We start from the raw sequence: 25,689 nt of genomic DNA, 5'->3' as shown, positions 1-25,689 counted from the left end.
GGTTCCTTAATAAAAGCGGGGACTAGCACTTTACCAATTCCAACATTCCCCCCCACCCTCCAGTGACTTTTCAGACTAACGTACATACAGGTAACTACACAATAAGTACATAATACAAAGAAAACATGTTTCATCAAGTCCATTTCAACTGAAAAAAGAAAAAGAAATTTCTGATGCCAGTTTCATGTGCAAAGAAATTGAACAATGAATCTGTAAATGAAATTTTTCCTTAGATATATGTGTTCCAGGGTGAACTATGCTTCTCTTAATAAGCAACTTTAAACAAATTATTGCTTCAAAGGTATTGCTTCAAATTCTCAATAAAAAAAAAATCCTACAGTAATAATAAAAAAATCACTTACCAGTGCTCATACTTGTTTTAATGAAGTCCAAAAAGTGAGAAGATGTACATACTGAATTCTAAAAGTTTAAATATTAAATATTGATAAGAGAAAAACAGCTTGGTGATAACTTAATTAGCTCGACTCATTAGCAGAGTAAGACCACTACTTAGTCCATTTGCAAGAAATTATGAAGGCTGATTGATATATTTGCTTGAAAAATATCCAACATCAATAAAATATGAATAAGATCATCTCAATCTCATTTTAATCAATATTTCTGAAAATGCTTTTATCAGGAAGTTATCAGAGTTATTCCAGATGTAGTCAAGAAAGTCTGCCCTGATTGTTCTGTAAAGACACAGGTCTAGTGACATGAGTATGTAATTACAATTCAAACAAGTCTAAGTATTCAAACCCCAGAAGTAAAAAATGCAATTCAAGGGGAAAAATATTGGTAATCATATTTACTTACCTGTAATTTAAGCATGTTTGGAAGCATTTTGCCACTGAACAGGAAGAATATGCTTTTACTACTGAAAACTAATACCTTCGCAAGATCTTTCTGAGTTTTCAGTGAGACCCTTCCAAAGTTCAACACTGCACCCAAAACTGATGCAAACTCATGCAATGTAGCTTTCACTTAGGTTTGATGATGTCAGTGCTGCTACAGAATACCCATCTTTAACCACAATCGGAGATAGAGCAAGTTACCCTAAGGATTAGGACATAAGACTGAAGATTTCCCTCCAAGACCTATTTCACACCAATTAGGAAGTAGAAACAAATTGTGAAAACTACTAAAAAAAAAATCACTTCTCAAGAGGAAGTACCTGTAACAACAGCAGTTCTTAAACGATCAGGCACTTGCTGAAGAAACTGCAAAACTACAGTGTGGAACAGTATTTTCCCTACAATACTTTTCCAGCTACCAACAGACTTGCAGCTTAAGAGACTTCCCAAGGTTTGTGTGTGGGTCACATCAAAATACGTGTAATGCTCATTACCTTTTGATGGATATTTCTTTCATGAAGAGCTACAAGTTCTGGGCAAAGAAATCCATAATTTTAAGGTACACACTATGGAAAAAACGCACCCTTTTGCTTATGTTAAGCTTGCTTCCTGATGATAGGATTAGGTGCTACCAGTTGAGAAAAACAGCATTTCCCATTCAACTTTTCCATGACATCTTTTATGTCCTCTCTGTCATCTTTTACCATTAAGAGGACTTTACAATCTCTCTGAAGGCACTCTGAACTCTATGAATGTATTCCTATTGCATCCTTTTTGATATTAAAATGAGAAGAAACAAATGAGACATAGGCACTCCATAGTAAACAGATACATTGTATTGTTCCATTCACTCCTTTAACTCCTAACACTTTCTCAGGAATATTTAAAATCTCTTCCTTGAGCACCAATACTTTATATCATCAATTAAAACATATCAATAGTTTAAAAGGTGATTTCTGTATCCATCACACACATTTATCAACACAATTTTCTCTTAGGTCCACATGATCTCACAACAGCTACCTTGTTGCTTCTGTTTAAAATGGCACATACAGCTTCCTTCCTCCAGCTGAGATGGTGGGTCTTCATTCATCTCCACTTTACTGAATATAATCAATTTTCCACTTTCGAGAAATGCCTGGGCTGCACTTCATCTCATTCACTAACATTACAGTTCAGACTACCTGAATTTAGAACAATTTTATCTTTTTTGCTTTATTTTTTGTCCCAGAATAAATAGTTTAAAATTCTCACTCAGATCACCATAGTTTAGCATGTTCTGACAGCTTAAATTAATAGCCATAAGAGGATCCATGGCAACTACCCAGGCATGTACTCATAGACTGCTAGGCTGTGCAAGGGCTGCTACAAGAGCATCAAAATTTAAATTAGTATGTTTGAGCTTAATCTGATTTAAAATTACCTAAATTTCCAGCAGACCAAGAGTGTGCACATCAGTGACTGCTGTGTACCTTTGTGATATAGCAGCTGCACCAACTTGATGTTGCCCTTGAGCCTTCTAAGCAACACCAAACATTTTTTTGTCCTCAAAGATTTCAGCTTCCTTCCACAACAAGCAATATGTGGAAGAATGCCTTTTCTCATATTTACAGATTTTCCTTCCCATCATCAGCATGCAGAGGAAGGTCTGCTTCTTCTCTGCTGGAACTGCATTAAAACGAACATCTCCCTAAAACTAGGTCTTACCCTTTTTTAGCCCATTCTCTCCTAAAGAGATAGTACTGTCCCTCCATTTTTTCCAGTATTTATATATTCCAAAGATGAACAGTTAAGGAAATACATTCTATTACATTAATATGACAAAACATAACTGGATACGACTAAGTCTGATAGGTAATGAAATTACAAAGAGTATTCTTAAATTAGAAAACTGGTACACAGTTGGCTTTAATCTTAACAGTGTATTTGTCATTTGTCTAATATAAAATTGGGTTTACAGATGTAAGCCATTTCTGCATTGCAATTTTATTTTTCGTATTGGTACTGGAGACAAAGATTTTCCCTGATAAGTCATAATATCCGCAATTCCCATGAAGCGGCTAACCCATCTGGAAATGGGAAAAAAGAAAAGAAAAATCAAAGTGGGAGCTCATTTAGGGTTCTCACAATTGACCTTCAGTAGCAGTTAAAGTCATCAAATTTAACTAGAAGTGACAGCTGGGTTGAGAGGCAAAACCAGGTACTTTCTCTCCAAATACCTGTCTGGCTCTTCAGCAACAAGCTTTAAAGTCATGGTTAAATTAAAATGTTGCAAACATTATTGTGCTTTAATAACACAACACAGAAAAATGCGCTTCTGAAAAATAACAGCTTTATGCAAAAAATAAAGGGAGGAAGAGTCTTAAAATTAAAGAACATATTTATGGAAAAAAATTTACTGTGAAATATTATTTATAGTTTGTATCCTGTATAATTCCCATCTTCCAAAAACATGTGAACAAATGGCTTTAAGTTTTACTTTAAGTAGCCAACATATTCAGAAACGGGCTACTCTCACAGTTCTCGGGTACTAACAGGTCTGTCCCCTCCTTTCTCAGTCGTATCAGTATTTGCACCAAATTGCAAAGACACTTAGAAAAATGAGAAAAATACCCTACTGTCAGAAGATGATCCAAGACAGTGCAGAGGACAAAGAAAAAGTACTGAAACAGAATTTGGTCACACTCACCATTAACAGGGCAGAATCTGTTAATGGAGAAGAACTATTTGGCAGTAAAGCGTCTATGTCTGCAACCACTCTGAGTAGAAGTGGTTCTGCTGAACATACAGATCTTCAACAGCACACTAAGAATTCAAACTTAATATGGTTAAAGCTATTTGAGTTTCTTCTAGAGGAAATCTAATACATAAAACACTGTACTCACACACAGTCCTTTTCAGTGACTAAAAGCCCACGTAGCTTGCACTAGTCAGAACCAACAAACCTAAGTTCCATGTTGCTGCATGACTTACCCGGACGAGTGCATCATCTATGATGTGATCACGTCTCACTTTAAGTCGCAAATACGGGTTGAGCTGCTGTCCTTGAACTAAGCTGTAGAGCACAGTTATGCGTCTTTCACTGTACATCCGGATTCTATTGTCATAATACAATCCCAGGTTCTTGGTAACAGCATTCAATATGAAGGGACAGGTCATAAAAGAGAATTTATTTTCTGTTTCTACTTTGAAGAAAGTGTAATCTTTGTCCATTTCTAGAACATCATTCAGTGGTTCATTAATAAATTCTTCAAAAGGGATAAGTGGTTTTCTGCAATCTATAGTTTTAACACCAAGTTCAGTTTCCAGTGGGTCCACTCGAGGACCTTTTTTATTTCTTCTTTCCTCACCCAACAGCTCTTGAAGAGTTAGTTCACTTGATTCTGGAATGGGTTCTTCATCTTCCTCTTCATTATGATCTGTATCCACATCCCCTCCTACTACATTTGCATAGTAAACCATTTTCAAGCACTTTGAAGCAGCAACAACAGCATCATCATCATTCACTAGGTTACGACTATTGAACTCATTGCTTATGACTTTGTAAGTAATAAGCTGCTGAAATGTTTCCATCATTCTCCGAATTTGGTCTGCTCTGTACTTAGACCACAATCTAACCAGTTTTGCTTGAGCTGCAAGGGGTAGTTTGCTCATTGCTTTGCAAAACAATGGTAGAGCCATTTCCAGATATTCTGGGCTATGAAGATTGCCATTCTCCATAACGATAATAAACAAATTCAGATAGTTAGGATCCCGAGAGTACACATTATGGTAAGTCAAGTCACATTCCACATTAGGTGACAAGTACACAAGTGCATTTAAAAAGGCAGTTTCTATTTTTTCATTAGAAAGTAATCTATCATAGACCCGTCTGACTGCTTCAATATCTACAGACACTTCATCCGGGCCTAGTTTTTGGAGGTTATTATCTCCCTGTGTGTTATCACCTATTCTTGATGACGAAGATGACGATGCGCCTGAATCTTCTTCCATAGCAGCAGCCGAACAGGCAGCTTTTTCCTTTTCATCTTCATCTTTGTCTTCATCCTTTCCTTGAAGAGACTTGAGCTCCTCCTTGGTGTGCTGCTTGGCTTTTCGGAAACTCTGTACCAATGCTTCAGCACTAGAAAACACTCTTCCAATCACCCGGATTAAGGGGGAATAATCTTCTTTCTCTCGACATAGTTCAAGAATTTCATATATCTTGTCTTCTGTTAGAAAAGTCACATCTATAAAAAGATAAAGTATCAATTTTATTAAGATAAAAATTAAAAAGATAAAATACTTCTAATTTGTTCTACTCAAGAAATCTGTGTATCATATCATTAACACTGGAAAAAACTGCCACTGCTGGATAAATTCAAGACAGATATTTTATAATTTGATTAGCATGAAGAATCATGATTTCACTCACTATGATTTTGTAAAATATGTTATTTATGGATGTTGATCAGGGAACGTACTCAATGGTAAAACTGTTTTGCAGCCAATTAACTACCTCTGGTAGTTAACAGTATTGTATCGTCTAAAAAGGGCAACTAAAATCAATCAGTAGGGTGTTTAAACTTTAAAAGAGTTAAATAAGACTGTGTGACAATAGAGTCTTCCAGTAAATCTGCACAGTTGATGTATAAGTCATTGAACTATACACAAACAAAACCCTATCAACCTCTTTCTTCAAACACAGCACATGCTTTAAAAACAGATCTTGAAAAGATTCAATAATTGTTCTTGTTGTATATTAACGGGAATATAAGATTTCTTATTTCTATTTTTAATGCTTTCTGCAACTGTTTTTATAGTAAACTGATGCCTGAAAATCCTCCCAAAAAACTACAATACATGCTCAGAAGTTTATGCTGCCTTCTAAGTTACAAACACAGTTGGGCATGTGGGTTATTTCTTTATACGTTAGGCCTCACTGAGATAAACAACTTGAGTATACTCATCAACATGCTATTCAGATGAAGAGACTGGTTTACATGCATCATCTGCATGGGCTCCAAATACCTGTCTGTTCCCTGTCCCCCCCAAACCCCTGATATGAAATTAGTCATTTGGTGGTCCATTTGTTATTTGAAATCTTCCTTTCTCTTTAGAAAAGGAGAAAACATTATTTATAGCTTTCTATGTTACTTCTCGAACAGAACCCACAGATGCTTTCACATCAGGTGATGATTTAGAGTAGGATTACCACATGATCAGACCCTGAAAAGATGTTCTAGTTTAAGCAGATTCTTCTGAACTGACACATAATTTAGAACTAGAACTGGATCTGTTTAATAGCATCTCTAGAGATCTAAAAAACACACATCACAGCACTATAGTCACCAACCATGCTCTGCAGAAAAGTGTTTTATTTTAGTAAACGGTTATATTTTAAAGTATTTTGAAATGTGATTGCCTACACTAACATTCATTCCAAGCAGTCATTAAATTAAAAATATAAACTAAATGATGCAAAGACAGACAACCTATTGATTTTTGCAGAGCCTCAAGCCATTCTTAGAGCACATATAACTCAGGAGGGATAAAGCTGTGTTATACTACTGAGATTGACTTCCAACCAATCTGAAGACAGTGAAAAAGCTTCAAAACTAAACTCCATCCTGTTAAAAAAACAGCACTGAAAATATTATGAAAGGATTCAAGCTTAGTGCAACATCTATTTTTCTCTGCTGCAGTGCATACTCAAGACGCAAACGCCTAAAAGAAATTTAACTGCTGATACAGATGCTGCTCCATGCCACAGCTCCTCGAAATGAAGAACATATCCTCTCGTAGCCTGAGTTCAGTGCCTCTGGATTGCAGAGGTTACTCATAGCATAAAAATTATCAGCAGAAGTTGACAGTTTAACAATGTAACAGGAATTCCCCAGTCACTCTTTTCAAGGTTTTAGTATTTAAGGAACTAACCATGTACTATTTCCAGTTAAAATATTTAGTATTACCATCAGCAGTTTCGTAACAGTCTTAAGTCATAGCCTGTGACCATCCTCTAACTGAACTATTGTAAAGGTCTGCCACATTTTTACTTTACAGCAGTGCAACAGCTAGAGAAAAAACAAATATAAGTGAGGCTTCTTTTAACTCAAGTCAATTTTAGCTCACTTGTGTCTGAATAGGTGAGCCTTTACATGCCTTCTCCTCTCATCCTTTCTACAACAACTAAGCAATCCAGTGAAGTAAACATATCTCAGACTTTGTTCTCAGTAATACTCCATGACAAATCTGTACATGAAGTCAAGCTTTAGCAGGGGTCCTTGACTGTGAAAAAGACTGCATGTAGTCTATATATTGCCAACAACACACTTCCTAATTAGCAAATCATCTTTTCATTATCTCTTATGGAAGCTTTGTTATGATTGTGTGCTCACTGCCTGTCCAGTGATCTTCTGTTTCAATTTAATGTTTTGGTGATAAAAGTTGAAAATAGCTTCCCAGGTAATTATAACACTGATTTTGAAATGGTGCTCTGCATACATGACTACATTTGTAACCCATGCTTTTTATGTATTTGCAATTTCGCTATTTCCTTCCTCTTTTTGGACTGCCATCTAAGATATCACTGAGATGCTGACAATGGTCTCCAGACATGTTCTTCCCCAAAGGTCTTAGCGCTTAGCACTAGAGAAAAGAAATTTAAAGAATTCTTTCTGAAGGGCATTTCTTTCAATTTATTTAGAACTTTCAGTCCTATGTCAAGCATAAAAGCAAGCTGCACATCCTTTTCCTTGGCTTTCTTAAACTTAATTGCAGTTTTCCCAGTAACTGCTGCTGCAGATGGACCTTAAAAAATTTCAGAGCACTAGATTCCTTAAATATCCAATTCCAAAGGTAACTAAGAGTCTCAGATAAGCTTTAAGAACGCATTAATGCTCTCTGTCCACAGCTATAAAGACAGGTCAATATTTGTGATGCTGTAACAGATGAGGTCCAAGTCATTGCTTTAGACAACAGACGGTCTCTGGAGATACACTGAGAAGACTTAAATATCTGTCTTGAGGAGAGAGGATGGTAGGGTCAGACAGAAGGAGGAAAATTCTGTACATGCACGCCTCCATTAAAAATACACAAAACTAAGAGACAAATCACAAAACAGACCTAATGTGCCTCTTGCCTAACACTACACTGGCTCCCCTTTCCCCTCCCTACTGTTTGCTTCTTCGCTTACTCAGATCATAACTAATTTGGGGACAAATTTATCCTTGCATCAGATAAAGAACAAATTGATGCAGGTATTGACTGAAGCATCTTAGGTCCCTTATAACTCAGTACCATATTTTATTGCTGATTCTGTAGGGCTTTTTAAATATTTGCTGTAAGCAGTTTCACCTTCTTTAGCTAAAATGAATGAATCTGAACTTCTGTGTTTATATCACTTACTGCAACGATACTTAAAAAAGGTCTCCTCAAAGGTTAATGGCTTTAATTTAGCTTGTGATTTCTGTTTGCACCACATGTTTTGGCAACAACTATAATTATTCTTGTAGTATGTATTTACTATTCTAGAGAGCTTGAAAAGCTAAACAGAAGTTAGACTTACAGAACAGTATTTCATTTTCATACAGTGGCTTAGAAATACACTTTGCTTAAACTTTTTTAGCGTGGTAGATGTATTGCCTATCATCCACTGTATCATTTTTTGTTCATCTGTTAAGTTTCTTAACATAGAATCTGGAATTAGTTAAAGTATAACTTTCATAATTCATTAACTACAGAAGAGTTACGAAACTAGCAAAACTAAAGCAATCATACAACAGCCCTTAAACTCCATTATTTGCAAAGCCAGTTATCTCAGAAAGCAACAAACGCACATGAATTTTAACAGACATGTGGTAAAGATCCAGATTTGGAATCAGTGTTCAGCATGAACCCGGCCATTTTTCAGAACCCATAGTAAAAAATTTGATGGCCCAATACTGTATTTTACTTAAGAAGTCAGCAGAACACCACCACAGTGAACTCTGTAGGCTTATACTCATGCATATTAAATACGTTTTATTTTAGGAAAATTCTAAAACATCTTACCTTTAAAGTCATCTCTTGGGCCTTGCATTTCCTTCTTGTTCATTTTTCTGTCAGTGCAGGAATTGTTATGGGCACCTTTGGAATTGTTTTCTAGGTAAGCTGAGCTCGTTCCTTTCTTGGAGGGATGAGGATCACAGAGTTTTGCATTAATCTTATAAAGCTCGAGGGCCTTAATGGCTGCTGCATTGTTATCCATACGGAGAAAAGTTGGACAGGAAGCACAAAATTCATTCGTGCAGGCTTCATTTCCACAGCCCTCAGTTAACTGGTGGTAGTAGCGCTCTATTAGATGCTTTGCAGCTGCTCGCTTCCTGTAGCAAACATTCAAACAGTAAGTACAAGGATTAGTAGAGCTTTCACATACAAAGCTCATTCAAAAGCATCAGCAAGGCAGAGATTAGTCAGGCACTGAAACACAAGATTTCTGTGTCAGAGAGGACACATCAGGAGATTTTTTTTAAATACAGGATTCTCATCTTGACAAATGCAAATATATTTAACACACAATTTAATTTGTGGGTCCTATGTAAGTGAAAGGTAAATCCTGTTTATGCACAGTTTTCAGCTTTACATTCTAGTGTTACAGTGGACAGAACCTTGTTCAGTTCTGAACAATCTCAATTGTCACTGAAAAAGAGAGCAATTTAGAGGCAAAGCAAAGCTGCAAGTGAAACAGAACTGGAATTCATACAGGTGACTGAGTCTGATGTATAGTACTGAGGTATGGTTGCCACTGACCGAGGGAAGAGGCATGAAATACAAATGATCCAGGCATTTATTTAGTAATGCTATCAACGGTACACCAATAGGATATAAATCCTTTAAAAATCTAAACAATTTTTTAAACAAGATTCCAGATGACTACGTTATCAGATATTTGGTCTATTTATATCTGTAGGAAAAATAGCCCTTGGTTAATTAAACAGATGACAAAACCATGATTACAGAGGAGTACGAGGTTGAATGTCTCTTCAGCTTAATAAGGTATACAGTTCTCTAAAAATGCTATTTGCCAAATCCTCTCCTTTCTCCTGCAATTATACATGGCAAGTACATATTTTGAAGAATTACAACTGTATCGCTATACAAGATAATGTGGTCAGTACTATATATACACACACAAGAAAATTTAACTGGCCAATTAATACGGTCACAGACTTTTACAGAAACACGCAAATGGTAAAGCAGTTCCTGGAAAGCTGCGGGTACTTGGGACAGAAGAAGCTGCATGCAGCACCAAGAGCACTGTATTTGTCCACATTTTGGAAAGAAACCCCCCAAACCTTCACTTAATTTAAGAAAACGTGTATTAATGAAAAATATCAACTACAAAATATTTCAAACATTTTGATTAGGTATAGCATGCGGGGTTTTTACCTAACTTTAGCGATACAGTACTATAAAGATCAGAACAGGGGAAGCAAGATTTTAATCAGAAATTGCGGTATTAACTTAAAGTTGCCTTTTGTGATGTTGATGCATGCACAGATTCTGCACAAAACAAGTACTTGAGAACTAAAGTGCTAGACCCACTGGTACTACTCAGCACTTGCTGCACCCAGCTGTTAATAATGGCTGGTTAAGTATCAGAGTTTCAATGCAGCTGCTTCAGAAGGGAAAATGTCCTCAAGTTCTGAAGGTAACTGTTGAAGTGTGTATTATTCAGCAATAACACCTTTTCACCCTTCAAGATCTCATGATCCTGGAGAAAAAAAAAATACTTCTTGCAACAAAAACCATTGCCTCAATGTCTACCTGACCTTCTAAATGCCCCAGTGTGTTCCAAGATAAAAAAAAATTGAACAAAAAGGTTTGAAGACAAAGGTTTGGCACCTTAAGACAGAGGTGAAAGACCATAAAAAAAGAAAAAGCAACACCAACAATATCATCAAAACCACTGCTGCACAAACAGGTAATAGCTGTATTCTGATTCACAGAAAGAGTTCTAGCCTCTCCAATCTTTATATGTAGACTTGAGAAAACCTGCCTCTCTCCACAGATGTATAAAAACACAAGGTTTTTTTGATCTTGTCTTTCATACTTTAGCTTTTAGCACAGAGGCTTTAAAAAACCAACAGTGTTTTAAACCAGCGTAGACCAGTACATGATTTCATCTGTTTCTGAATGCCAAGATTTCATGCTTTGATCATCCTTGACTTTCAAACATTTTAGACCTTCAGATTTAGTGTGATACATTGTCATTTGCTAGCAGGTAAGTATACAGTGTGAAAGCCTTTGTTAATATCGAACTTTTACACCTGAGCTATGGCCACCTGTCTCACCAACATGCTCCTTATTTACTCCTCTTGCAGTCTCTCCTATGCATTACCTTGATGCCTTCACAAAAGCTCTTTTCAACTCAAGTTGAAACTTACTGTTCGTTTAATCTTCCTCCCTCTCTCTCTGTGGCCGTGTTTTCCACGGTGCACAGAAAATGGCAGTTATTGCATACACATTATCATTTTAACTTTATCCTCCCTCACCGCCTTTTCCCTCCATCTTATTTCTCCATTGCAGTCTACATGTAGACCACGTGTTTTTTGCCACAATTCAATTTTCTGACCTATGTAATACACCTATGAATGTTTTATGGATTATTTCTTACAGCTATTCTAAGTGTATATATATTAGGAGTGTGTGTATAATTATTTATTTACCTAAAGCAGCTGGAGCTGTTATTCACATTAAATATACTATGAAAAGCTGACCAGTTCCCTATGAGAGAACTTACGCCTTTCAAAGCAGAGAAACTGTTAAGTCTTAGAGGTATGCACACCTTTCTAGCTTACATCACATCTAATTTGAATGCAGTTATTTCAGTGTATAAACACTGATATATTAAGAAGACTTTTTATCATATTAAACACTCCACTTTAATTGGGTCATATCTGAGATGCCAGGACACAAAGCTAAGCTTAGACTTGTCTCTAATTTCTGAGGGACTCAAGATTTTCTGCTTCCAATATTTAACTGCCAATTACTTCTCAAACTGTGCCATGTCTACAATAATGCTGTTTGTACAGACATTTTCACTTTGACTCACGGCTGCAGACTCACTGACTCAAGTTCTGTGAAATTCTATTAGAGACAGAAGGACTGACTGAAAGTTACATTTATTTAAATCAACTATGGAAGCAAGCAATACAATGTACAACAGCACTAGAACACAACAGTATTAGAATTTCTCCCCACCTCTCCCTCGCAGATATTCTGCAGACTTTTGACATGGTCTCAGATGAACTATTTAAGTAAATAAAAAAGGTGGAGACTTAAAGTGAGGGTACAGACCTAAAAAGAAAGAACAGAATTTACCAAGCCTTCCACAAGAGCTACCCTCACTGAGGTCCATCCACGAGAATGCAGTTTTAAGTAAGCCAATGTGTGATTTTACTGAACATCAAGATATTCCACACTACATTCCCACTGGGGTACTTGAGGAATTACTGTCACTGTCCAGTGCCAACAGCCCATGTTTCCTGTATTAGCCAGAAAAACATGTAGCATACATTCTACGTTCTCCAGAGGTGAAAACTTGATCTCTTTCTCATTCAGTATGCAGAAAACTTAAGTTCTCAGCCTGAGGAATTAGAACTGGTTCATCAAGCAAGGTAACACAAAACCCCTCTCTATTCTTAGCTCACGCTATACAGTGAAGACTGCAGATCCCTTGGAGTTCCTATACAGGGTTCTAGAGAAGAGTAACTGGCCCCTTATAAACTCAATGACTAGTTTACTGTACATTAGCACACAGACACCTGCTAGTGTAGCTAAGGCAGCAGTGACTGACTTGCACGTATGTTTGCAAAGACTCACATTGTTGTTGCACATCCAAGTATGAAACTGCACTGGTGTGGCTGCAGTTGGAAACATTTCATAGATGTATCGCAGGCATATCCTTATGCCTTAAGGATAACTTCCTACACAATGGGCCTTGTATAACCTCCTCAAGCAAGACAGTACTTCACTGAGGAGGAGAGACACCTAAAATAGATGTCATCTTCCTTCCCCAGAGTCCAACAATTTCACAAGCACATTTTTTCCATTTTAAAAGAAATTAGTATTTACTGACTTACTTTTGTAGTAAAGAAAAAAATGCCTTTAGGCTTTTTAATTGTTCTTTAACTAATAAAAAGCCAGATAATAAGTACTTTGCATTTATAATTTAAATGCTGCCAAAACTGTGGAGTATCTCTAGAAACATGCACCACTGAGCCTCTGCCCTTCTAGATACTTACAGGTGCAATGGGCTGCATTTTGGGTTGTAAAGTAATTGAATGTCTAAAACGTATACAAAACAAGAGAATTGAGTGCACTGGTTTGAAAATTCCTATGTAACTACATCTAACTTGCATTTTCCAAGTATCTTAAACTAAATACAGAGAAATGCTACATAAAGGAAACTTTTGTGACAGAGAAAATCAGAAGTTTAAACATTTAAGGAATTTTAGAAAAATAAGGCATATAATTCTTTAAAGTTCACCTACAAAGCAAAGAATTTTCATCCAAGTTTCAAAACTTGCCTGAAGTTAAAAATATCTGCATAACTGGATCATTTTTACTTAAGTTTACTTAAATTTTAGAAATAAGTATGAAGGTTTCATACTTGGCTGGAAATATCAGTATGAAATGACGTATTTCTGAATGGTTTCTGCTTGGGACACAGCTGTTATATTATTTCTACACAGAAGCCTCATATCGCTCCAAGATAGCCAATTTTAGTACGTGGAAACTTGTAACATTCTGTTTTAACAAAAGTATTAGGAATTCATAAGTGCCAAAATGTTTATAAGCTGTTTTATTTCTTAATGCAAAAAACCCGACAAAACTATTAATGTGCATATAAACTAGAGGAAAACTCATGTTTGTCTTTTGGATAGGAAAAAAACCCAGGGAACAGGTTTTTTTAGTACTAATAGCAAAACAACTTTCAGTAAACGCCTTAACAGACAGGAGCATAAAGAGACTCATACACCTGCAACAATTATACCACACTTTGGAAATAAGATGATCGGCAGGATGAAAAGCTGTTAAAAAAAAAAGTGTGGGTTATGGATGGACTTCTTTGTGAAGTTAAAGACTGCTTTCTGAGTTCCAGTTTCAAGCCCTACATGTTGGTTTCTTGCTTCTGTTTAGTTAGAGTAAGGAAAGCAGTGCTAGAGAAGACAAGCTTCCAGTAAAAGTACTGCCCGCACAGACCCTTTTGAAGTGGCCTGCATGCCAAACGCTCCACCCCGAGCTGGAGCCAAGCCCTCTGTTCCAGCACTGTTGTAACACCTTTAGCCCATCTTAACCACCGGCACTCCAGCAAACGTACGCCTGCAAATGCACGCAAGCATGGAGCTTGCATTTTCCAAACCTAATACTTTCCCGTGTGGTGGGCCCCAATAGCTGGGGTGTGGACTGTGAACCCCCTTGGACCATACTGACTTCACCCAAGGGACCTCCTTCCCCACCATGTATTCTAGATCCAGTCCATCATGTGCTGGCAGAAGTCAGGCACAGCACTTCCTCAGGAAGGGCGAACCTGAGAACAGAAGAGTTGTCCTGGCTTTACAGAGCAATGCAGAAAGACAGCTAAAGAAAGGGGATCAAGAACATGGTCAGCACATACCTCTTAATCTGGTCTCACAGACAAATTACCTTGTTACAGTCCTTCGTACAGTCCCCTCCACCCTTCGTTACTGCCCTTTTCAGGTTATTAGCTCCAGGACTCTACAGAGACAATGCCATTCCACAGACCAACTGGTTTCACACCCTGGTTCCTATCTGTCCTTCTTAAGAAGGCATGCAGTGCTCCTTCACCTATATGATCCCTCCAACATTCAATTAGCCATAAAATTGAGAGATGAATAGTGCATTAATTATACCCTGGCTTTTCAAGCTAAGCAATTTCAGGAAAAATCTCCAATCCCCTGCCCCCCCCGCCAACATTACAGGCCTGAAGCCATTAAATAACTGATTATGGGGAAACAATTATTAGGCAATTATTATAAGCAATCAACGTATGTAAATAGTAATGACTGTAGGCATAATTGACTGTTTTAAACATTATGATCATGTTTATGAATCAGTGCCTTTTGAAAAGGCAGGAAGAAATCTAGCCTTCGTAAAAAAGCCCATATATTTAACTACAAAGAAAAAGTAACTTGAATTACTGTCGGAATAAACTTATTACAAGTTCAGAACTGGCTATAAACTTGCAACACCTCACTCTCTTTGAATACATTTTAAATATTAGAAATAACAAAGAAAAAAGTACACAATTGTTAGCTGCTGCTAAACTTCCAAAGAATAATCACATCTAACCACACAAAACATTTCAACAGGATAATTTAAAACAAAATTTTGAGACAAGTAAGGACTCCTAAACTCTAATACTCTGTACTGGCTGTGAGGCCACAATAAGACCAACTTTGTCTTTGTTGGAAAGAAGTGACAGTAACCTCACATACTTGCAGGAATCCTTCAGTCTGTCTCCTATATTCAGGACAAAACAAATAATGAATATTTTATCAAATATTAAGCAAAATACATATTATTTAGTACATTCCATGTTGTTTTCCCTTGGTTAAAGAAGTCCTGGCACTCAAGCAAGTACAATTAAACTTCACATTGTACTCTACTGAACAAGCTTAAAGTTTGTCAGGTATGAAATCTATACACTGTATTCTTGTCAGCCTAACCAAAGCAAGGAGATTAATATTAGCACTGCAGTGAGATATCAGAAGATACAGATAGTAATATGTAGACACTGATTCCGATTGTCTACTTCTGGACCACTGGAGTGTTTCAGGAGAAAGCATAAGAGACAAACTATTTCAGACAAAAATACTGATATAAGAGGACTGACCATTGCAACATGTAAGACCGATCTGCAGAGAAGAGACCTAAATGCTGATCAACCTTACACTCTCCTTGTACAACTTGAAGAAAAGAGGACAAGTACACAAAAGGGACAAACAACTCTGTTTTCAAGTTACTAAAAACTCCAGAACACTTCAAGTTAGGTTACCATGGTAGCATTCTTCTACTATGCTTTCCTTTTGCATGACACTGTCCTAGAAGGATGGCCATGATCATGCAGAAACTAAGTGCAAATGACATGGATCAGAAGACTTAAACACCTGAGTTTCCAGTTTAAGAACAGTCTAGCATTTGTTGATTAGGCAGCTCCAGAGAGAAATACCTCTTTAAGCTCTCGTTTTATTTTAACTATGCTCCATGGGAACCAAGGTTTATAATACATTTGCTTCAGTTACATTTTCTAGTGCAAAATCTGGAATTCCTTTTCTTTCAAATCATTATAAGATTTGTCATCTTACTGCACTTTTGCTCTTGGAAGCAAACATAAAACAGACACTTAATTGTAACTTAAGTAGTTGCTAAATTTAAGAAAGTAGTAATAAAGCAAGTCCAGAAGAGGGCCATGAAGATGATCAGGGGGCTGGAGCACCTCCTGTATGAGGACAGGCTGAGAGAGTTGGGGTTGTTCAGCCTAGAGAAGAGAAGGCTCTGGGGAGTCCTTATATCAGCCTTCCAGTACTTAAAGGGGGCCAACAGGAAAGATGGGGAGGGACTTTTTATCAGGGAGTGTAGGGATAGAACGAGGGGTAATGGTTTCAAACTGAAGGCAGGTGGATTTATATTAGATGTAAGGAAGAAATTCTTTAATGTGAGGGTGGTGAGACACTGGCACAGGTTGCCCAGAGAAGTTGTGGCTGCCCCCTCCCTGGAAGTGTTCAAGGCCAGATTGGACAGGGCTTTGAGCAACCTGATGTAGTGGAAGGTGTCTCTGCCCATGGCAGGAGGGTTGGAACTAGATGATCTTTAAGGTCTTTTTCAACCCAAACCATTCTGTGATATGATTCTATGATAATTCTCGAGTAGAGTTAATCAATTAATAAGACTGCATTGAAGTTTCCTTAAGGGAATCACTGCCTGGCTAAATGATGCATCGCAAGAGGCTCTGAAAATAAGTTTTTTAATTCATCCTAGACAGATCACAGTATAACACAGTGCAAGGCTGCAGGTATACATAAAGATACTTTTTACATCTTTTCCTTCCAAGAATGGCAATAAAACAAGCAGCAAACACCACAAAAATACCTGTATGTGGCAAAGTTTGATACAGAGGCCATGATGAGCATGTCCCACTGTTATGTTATGCAAACCCACCTGTGTGTTCAGCTATGAGGAAAGTAATTTAAGGCTTTCTATGTCTACAAAGCACTAGAATGGCATCTGAAAGTATCTGTCATGAAACACTAATTCTTACACAGTTACTGTATATATTTGCAATGGTTATAATTTGTTTTTCTGCAGCAGTCTCAAAATATACCAGAATTTTTATTTTGCCACTCTTTCAAGAGCAACAAATCAGCTATCAAATCAATGTGAGATAACTATACATCAACTATAACTGTAACAACACTTTAAATGGGGTGTGTGTGTGTTCAACAACTTTAAAGAGAGGTTTCAAAACTGAAAAGCATCCCATCCTCAAAACCAGCAAGATGATGAACAAACAGAAAGCCATCACATCAAAATACCCAAACCTTTGCCTTGATATATGACAACAGACAATACACTGAGTGAAAATACATGAAGTGGTAAGAAGTCAAGTTATTGTTAAAGTAAACAATTAAAAATTATGTAATTTAGCACTAAAGAGATTTTAAGAAAGTTATACTAATGAAAGCTGAAAATTAATGCAGACCTGTGACTGGAGCAGATAGAAGACACTGATCTTAAAAATTCAAAGACTTGAATGCTGAGGAAAAAGACTCCTAACTCTGAGCTAGCACCAAGATGTTCATCCTGTATAGAGTCAGAATTTGAAAAGCTTGGGATAAGCAAGACTTATCCATGGAAGAATTTACTTCATAAGAATCTAAAAGAGTCAGTAATTTTTTAAAATTTATTTTAATTCACACATGTGAAACATATGTGACTATGCTCTTGGTACAAGGCTTTGCAATGCAAAACACAGAAACAAATAAAGCAATTATATCAGCCAACCAGAGCAAAACCAATTTAACCATTCATTGTGCAAATAACAAAACACTTTTGTAAATCCCTGCATTTACTAATGAATCATAGGCAAGTAAATAACATAGTAACTACTTTAGCTACACAGTAGGCTTACAGGTCACGCTATTAGGCAGCCTGCCATTCCACCTTATGTGGCAAGAGCAACTATGTAGCAGGATTGCAGAAATTCTCTGTAATAGGTGATGTACACATCACATTGTGACACAGTTTTTAAAAAAGTAGTTTTGCAAGTATATCATGCATTAACACTGTATAACTACTGCTCAAGTATGTGAATCCCTGCAGCCTGACTGGCTTACATCTATTTTAGACAGATACCGGAAATCTACATAGTCAGGGCAACTAATCATCATTCTGCACCAAAAAATTCAGCTTTCACACAGAAAAGCATGCTATTGTAGACTATTTTTTCAGCTTCAGTTTTAAGGAGGATAGAACACACACAAAAAACCACTGTCAAACTGCTAAAAGGAAAACTGCCTTTTCTTCTGATTTATCATAGGTCCTTATAGAGTCTTTGTTTCACACCAGTAAAGATGCTTGTTTCTAACACATCTTTCCCTACAAAGTGCAAGAAGCAGTAGTCCAACTGACAGCATGCAGAGTGGACTACAGCCAGTCTACAGCCTGATTTCCCCCATTTGGCTAGTCCAGGGAAACATAAGAACACAACTCAACTTGCCGCAGGGCCAGTAAAACACAATGCAGAAGGGACTGCTACTGAAGCAGGAGAAGAGACTATGGCAGGGGTTTTGCCCTGCAACCTCTGTCTCTAACACATGTCCACCTAGTGACACCCAGTCAATCACCTCTCAGGTCTGGATCCCTGCAACCTGTACTCCTAAGAGCAGCTAGACAGCACTTCTGTAACAGACAGTATGAGAGAGGGAGAAGCAAATTCGTTGTCCCTGGAGGAATGCTCCTGCTAGTGCAAGAAAAAACTCCACTGTAGTGAATTGCTAAAAACACATGGAAAAAGTGATCCTTGCTCCCTTCTCATCACTTTTAAGGTTAGGTATGAAGTCCAGTGTGGAGGGGCTCACCTCAGCTTTGCTCCTCCCCAAACTGGACAGCTACAGCAGAGAAGTCCTTGAGCAATTCACACCATGTCCCTAGCCTGCAAAACATCCTGAAACTGGCATTCAGCCCACTGTGAGTAATGTGGTAGACCACGTGGGGGGAGGGTGTCAAGGAGACAGTTTAAGGTCAGAGAAGAAGTTCGTGGCAGAAGAGAAATGAACCCACATGTTTTGAAGCCTCAACGGTACCCTAACCACTGGGCTAAGCTCCCTCTATTATTTTGGAACTTGTGCTGTAAACCAGAAAAGCAGAGTTTGACGTTTCCCTACTTGAGTTCTATAATAGGATGGTTTGAATAGCTAGAAAAGAATCTTTGTTTGTTAACTCACAGAAGAATAAATTCTCAAATAATTTTTTTCTTTTTTTAAAATGGTCCTCTTACTCCTGCAACCCCTTAGAATTTGAAATGAACATTTCAGCCTATCACAATCTCGCCTCTAGTTAATCTTGGCTTCTAGGCTAATGAAGAGACCAAAACAAGGTTCAGAACTGTGAGCAAGATGTTACATGAATACTTTAGTGAAAGATACTTTTCTGTTTCTAGAAGTAACTAGCATACAAATTTCCCAAATTAAGTCAGACTTTTTTTTTTTCTTCTTAGTTCAGCAATCCATCTGCCACAACAGATATCAGCAGGTATTGGTTGTGCCTTAGTACTGAAGCGTCTTCAAACACATGCAAGATATTAGTGAATAGCAGGTAGAAATCACACCCCTACTGTGAAGTCTCAATACAGGCCTGAAGATTTCTGACACTGTATTATGCTACCATCTACTGGTTCACATTAAACCTCTGAACTTTCCCTTCAACCCATTCATCCTCCAGAAAAAAAAAAAAAAAAAACCACAGAGCAAAACCCAAGACACACCACAGTTTCTACAGAGGCTTAAAATTACTTTTCCATACCAAAATACTAACTTGAAATTTTCTATGGTAATTCCACAGTTCTACTCAGCTTTTGTCATCTTCTTTTTAAGCAGGTGCAAGAGTAACTATTACATATGTTCCAAACATTTTTAAACAAGATATACCAAACTCATCCACTCATTTACTTACATTCGGCTAGTTTCAATGTTTTCAGAGTGAGGTTCTCCTGGTGATCTGCAAATAGATAAAAATCCATAAACATTGTTTGTTGTTTTAAGTCATTACAATATGAAGAGCTAGGAAAGATGGAGAGTGATGATAATGTATTATTGCCCTAAAAGCACCAACTTTTATGCACTTGCACATTTAATTTGTTTGACCAAACTCCAGAAGACAGTTTATAACATAAAACCTGACAATATAATTAAGCCAAATTTCTCTTAGGTAGACAGCACATCTTCCCCACAGCTTACACAACAGCAACCATTAGAGAAGAGTTTTGCTGGCAGTACTTCCGTATTCAGGTTGCGTAGCGCACCAGTTCTGGGCTAATTCTTCATAACCACTTCTGTAACCAAAATGCGTACTCAGAGTTTATCAGTGATCAACTGTTACAAACAGATTCTCTGCACAGTTGGACTCTAAGAAGCAGCAGCTCAGAAGCAGGTCTCAACAGAATCTCAAAACAAATTTCGTGCCTCTCTACTTGAATTTATGGACAAGTCTCACAAACAGTTTTCTGTTTCTTCCTTCCAGCCAACAGGTCAGCCAGTAATATTCAGTTAGGTGTTATTGCCTGGCATTTTTGAACACACAAGCAGCTTGCTAACCCCTCTGACTTAACTTACAGAGTAATTTAAGGGGTATAGTTCCATATTAAGTAGGCTAAATTATAGCTGTTTAGCTCCTCCTTATTCCCATCTTTTTTTCTTATGCCAGCACTGAAGAATTTTATTTTTTTTTTTTTAGACAGATTAGTTTTTTCCTCCCTTCAGAAATTCCCCCTAACCAGTGAGTTTCTAGCCAGATAAGCCAGGAGACAAGGCAGTACAACTGCAGCAGTTTTGACTTCAATCACCTTACGCTGCCTTGAAATCATATCCTGAAGAATCTTATCCAACCTTCACTTGGGTATAGGTTCTGGTACAGTTGACCAGAACTGCCATGCTGGATTTACTGTTTGAGGTGTAGAAATAGAGCACGGCCATTACAGTAAAACACTGTAGCTTACATGAACAAAAATGTCTTTCATGACAGAGCTTTCTCAAAACAGAAATGAGCTAAAATCTGCAAATAGAACTCACTTTGTAGGTTTCAGCAGAGTTTGTTAGGGAACTTCAGTTAGCTCAGCTAAGCAGGCTTTGCCATAGCTATACTGGGGAAAAAAAAATAATCTTTGTTTGTTATTTTATTAATCTTTGAATTTCTGAATTTCTCTATTTACTATATGACTGACTACATTCTTCTAAATGCTACTGGAAATCTCCACCTGCAGCCTGAAACATTTCCTTTTTTCCTATGTTTCATTGTGCTACCTTACTGGATGGTCCCTCCTATTAAAGCCTGGACTGTTCTCCGAGTTCTCTACTAAAATCTTAGTTCCTTTACTGACATACCAGATCTTAGCAACTTTCTGAATTTTACCAAACTGTACTATATTAACAGACCCAGTGCCTAGAAAGCATATCTGGCAGAAAACTTAAAATTCCTAGGCTAGCTAGGTACTATGCAGTGACAGATGATTCAGAACACAGGAAGTTACTTGTTTATATTTCACTAAGTTATAAAATTAAACTAGCAGTAGGGACAGAATTCTGAACTTACAATCCAACTAACTTTATAATCATACTTAAAATATAAATACCCTCTAACTGGAAAGTAACATAAAAACTGCCCAGTCTCAAAATTTGGTCCCTATTTATTCCCTTCAAATGATGTTTCCCTTGCTCATTAAAGTTCAGGACTGACAAGATAGTTGTTGACTATCTCAACAGCAATAATGCTCAACAGCAAAACAAATCAAAATTTAATTTCCCTTCAACTCCAGTGACCAAAACAAGTCACTAAATACTTAGCAGAGAGAAAAGAATGTCAGTTATATTTTCCTCCCAATTATTCACCTGTGCATTTAAGTGTTAGAAACCATACAACCTGAGGAGCAGTGGAAAGAAGAGTGTTTATATTCATACTGACTAGCACCTCTATTCATCTTCAGGACTTCAGAAACTGATAGCAAAGAGCTTGGAAGTTTGAAGTGGTTGCTATCTTTGTTTTAGTCATAGGAAATACAACACAATGAAGCTTTAAGTAAGAGTAGTGCTTTAAGTTGCTATGAAAATACAAATGAAATAGTAGTGTTAAAAACACAAACATCAGAAGTATTAATCGCTTTGAGACTTTAAAATACACAGCAGTATGAAAAAGTTACAGAAAAAAAGCAGTTTGGCATCTAAACTTTGCATGGAAAAAAGGTAACCTGATGATTTGCAGTACAGACATGTAAACACATTTTGGATCCAAAATCTTTTCCTATCCTTATCATTCGTGTGAGTTTTATCTGGGATTTGAACAGACAGTGCAGTTCAGTACCTGCTACTCTGCAGAAAAAACTTCTTCTATAAGACAAACCATAAGAGAAGACAAAGTTTCAGTAAAGTTCAGAAAAAATAAAACCTAGCTGACTCAAAAAAGGTTTGGTCCTCTTAAGGTATGTGGTTCTACAGAAAACAGGGATCAAACTCCTTCAGCTTAATGTTTTCTATAACATGAGCAGACCTACCATAACGATGATTTGCAGAACTATTAAGGCACTTATTAACCCGAATTTAAAAGGTTTCAACTGACTATCTAAGCACCAAATAAAATGAGCTTTCAGTACTCATTAAAACAACGTGGAAGATAATTAAATTACAGGAATTGTAGTTGTTTGTTGAGAAGCTATTTATTCTGCAATACACAACTGTTTACAAACAAGATACCTTGTTATTCCTCTGAGCAGGCAACAGTACTGAAAAACAACTATATAGTATGGCAGGACGTCCTTTCATCATGCTTAAAGTCTGAAACAAGAGTTCTGTTCAGAGAAAATCTTAGAGCAAATGCTCTTATAAATTTTGGCTTTGAATTAGATCGCAGATACTGATCACAAGACACCAACTAATCTGAATACTGCAGTATGAGCTAGCAAATTCAAATGGTGGCTCACTTCCAATAACACAGGGAACAACTTCTCCATTCTGCAAGCCACTCCTTTTACCTCCACTGTACCTCCCAAGGAGAGAAAAATAAAGGTACGCAAGCCTACAAATTTTAACATCATCAAGCCTCCTGGACAAATACTTAAAAAAAAATTGAACAAATTGCTTAAATAAGTATGCTAAACAATTTACACAGAATTCCAGTACGACAGTAAAAATCACCAGAGACTTTTAAGTGATAGTATTACTCTTAAAAGACATAGCACAGAGCACCACAGTGCTCCTATTTTAAAAAGCAGGCAGAGACAAGCTAAGTGAGCTTTGAAATCACTCTAAGCAAGAGGGTTAAGTCAACTTTGCCAGCTAACTTATCTTAAACAAACAATATACCTTAATACTATTTATAAAACTAACTTCAGGCCATACAGATGAAATACTTTTAAAATAAACATTACACTAAAAATGATCCTGAGAAACAGCACAATACACTTTATGCTTACCTTTTACAAGCTGTGGCCATTCGGTGACATCAGGGTGATCACAATTTTGAGTCACTGATTAAAAACGAGTTGTCACACCAGTCCTGTATCACGCTGGGCTAAGCATAAGCTTAACAACTCTAAACAAGTAAAAATAATTTAGTTAAAAGTCCTTACAAATTATTTTCAGCCAGTCCACTAAAAAAACATAAACCAGAAGAAAAATATTGATGCTAAGCATTGTTTTATCTTCAAGAGTAAGACCTGCTGCACAAAAATTAGTTCATTTTTGAATGGCATTCTAAGATTTCTACAGTAACTCACTACAGTACACTCAGCTGGTGAACCTGAAAATTCATCAGCTTATTTTTAACCTCTCTGAAAAAAAAAAAAAAAATCAAACCCCATCTCTTGGACCAGTGGAAAGCACCCAGCGTCAAGACAACTAGCATTCAAAGATCTGGAAGCACATGCGTAAATATGAACTTTGGTTTCTAACTACAGTAAAATTCTAGTAGTTGTTTCCCTGCTACAACTCAATTAATAATATTTCCTAATGAGAATCTGTGTTCCCAGGGGAGCGACATGTAACTTATGCTTTGCTGTGTGCCTCTCCCCAAAATGAAATAAACTGAAGCTGTGTAAAAGTTTCAGAGGAGCAACCTTTGTTATCTGTAGCCAACCTTTTAGGTTCTTTGCTCCATTTACACAACATGTACTCTCTCCTCTCCCTTAAATTTTCAAAAGTGTATTTTACCTGTCAATTGTTTCCTGTGATCTGGCTCCACCGGTATAAATTGAAGGGTTGGTCCTTTACTTTGTCACGCAGGTGGCAGCCAATGATCACTCAGCAATACTCGTGCCCAGAGCGCCCTGGGACCACCCCAGCTGATTACTTCCATGGCTGAAAAGGAACCAGTTAGTCTCTTACCTACTACTATTATCTACTCTAAACTAAAGTTAACTGATAAAATATTTCCAACACTTAATTCACCCCATTCTCTCTCCCACCCAAGCTCCTAGGTGCACTTGACAAAGACTGTAAAGAAAAAAGGCCTCTGATGGAGAGTCAGATCACAAACAGCATTATTCACTTTCTGTTAATATAAACTTTTGATTAAAATTTAAGTATTATGACTGTATTAAGTAAACAAAAAGTTATCTTACTTTCTCTAAACAGCTGGTAGCTATGAAGACAGACCTCTGTACAGTATCTGAGAAGCTTATTCCTGTGGCTCTAACCCAGATGAAACCACACATTTGTAGGTTGCCATGCAGCAGAAGCCTCATACAGAAGCAAGGTGCACAAAGGCTAGAGAGCTATTGAGGGCACACCCGCAGCTCTCTACACCACCACAGTCATAATCTGGTGCAAATACTAAGGGAGCACATCAGACAGCTTTAAATGTTTCGGTAAAGAAAGCTTTTGTGCTTCAGTCCAACCTATTACAAGAGCCTTAGGTTTGATGAACAATCAAGCATTCTCAATGCTAATTTGTATCTGCTGACTTGTCAGAGATAGGAAATCACTGATCAGTAAAAGCAAGGCCCGTGATTTTCTGAAGTTTGTCAGAGAAACCTCTGACTTTTGCCACTCTACTACAATTTGCTATTCTGCTATAAACTCTGCAACAAAACAAACTTTGTATTAGTTTCGGAATGATGCTTATTAGTTTTATCAGGTACATTCTGAGGTACAAAGTGCCATTTAATTATTTTAACATCCGTAATATTTGAGTCTTCTCATCTACACACAAGTGCAGTTGACATAAGGAAGTAAAAAAGTAGCAGGCTACTGAATACCTCTGGAATAAAACAGAGGTTCTCTAGTACCTGTGTTTTACAGATGTAAACTGTCAAAGTTTAACTGAGTCAATGCCAGGAACACAGCACAATGAATAACAGTCAGTTGGAAAGATTCCTCATCTGTCAACATTAAATGACAAACAGGGTAAAGATTTTCAAATTAATGTTTGCTGACCATCAGCTGTACAGAAAAACAAACAGCAAAAACCAAGATGCTGATGCAAAACTAAGAAACCTTAAAACACTGCTTATGACATTCTGATTAAGACCTTACAATGCCTACTTTCAACCAAGCCTTAGCTTTCAAGAAAGAGATGCCTATTT

At 37.2% G+C, this 25,689-nt stretch overlaps 1 protein-coding gene across 11 annotated transcripts in view; it reads right to left on the bottom strand.

The window, feature by feature from the left end:
• UBE3A (ubiquitin protein ligase E3A) overlaps window positions 1–25,689 on the bottom strand; it is a 55,450-nt gene that overhangs the window by 13,478 nt on the left and 16,283 nt on the right. For 6 of the 11 annotated variants that reach the window (XM_074859001.1, XM_074858997.1, XM_074858999.1 and 3 more), the window contains 5 exons: window positions 24,317–24,463; window positions 23,581–23,699; window positions 20,073–20,117; window positions 8,886–9,196; window positions 3,828–5,083 (listed from right to left, as the gene is read on the bottom strand). In XM_074859001.1, coding sequence (XP_074715102.1) covers window positions 3,828–5,083; window positions 8,886–9,196; window positions 20,073–20,117; window positions 23,581–23,600 — 1,632 coding nt within the window. In that variant the 5' untranslated portion in view covers window positions 23,601–23,699; window positions 24,317–24,463. Of the gene's footprint in view, window positions 1–3,827; window positions 5,084–8,885; window positions 9,197–20,072; window positions 20,118–21,187; window positions 21,259–23,580; window positions 23,700–24,316; window positions 24,464–25,689 lie in introns of all 11 variants that reach the window. The other 5 variants (XM_074859005.1, XM_074859003.1, XM_074859004.1 and 2 more) reach the window with 2 other exon arrangements.

This window comes from Strix uralensis, chromosome 2, assembly GCF_047716275.1.
Source record: "Strix uralensis isolate ZFMK-TIS-50842 chromosome 2, bStrUra1, whole genome shotgun sequence".
Taxonomy (NCBI): Eukaryota; Metazoa; Chordata; class Aves; order Strigiformes; family Strigidae; genus Strix; species Strix uralensis.
This window is presented reverse-complemented; position numbering and strand designations above follow the sequence as displayed.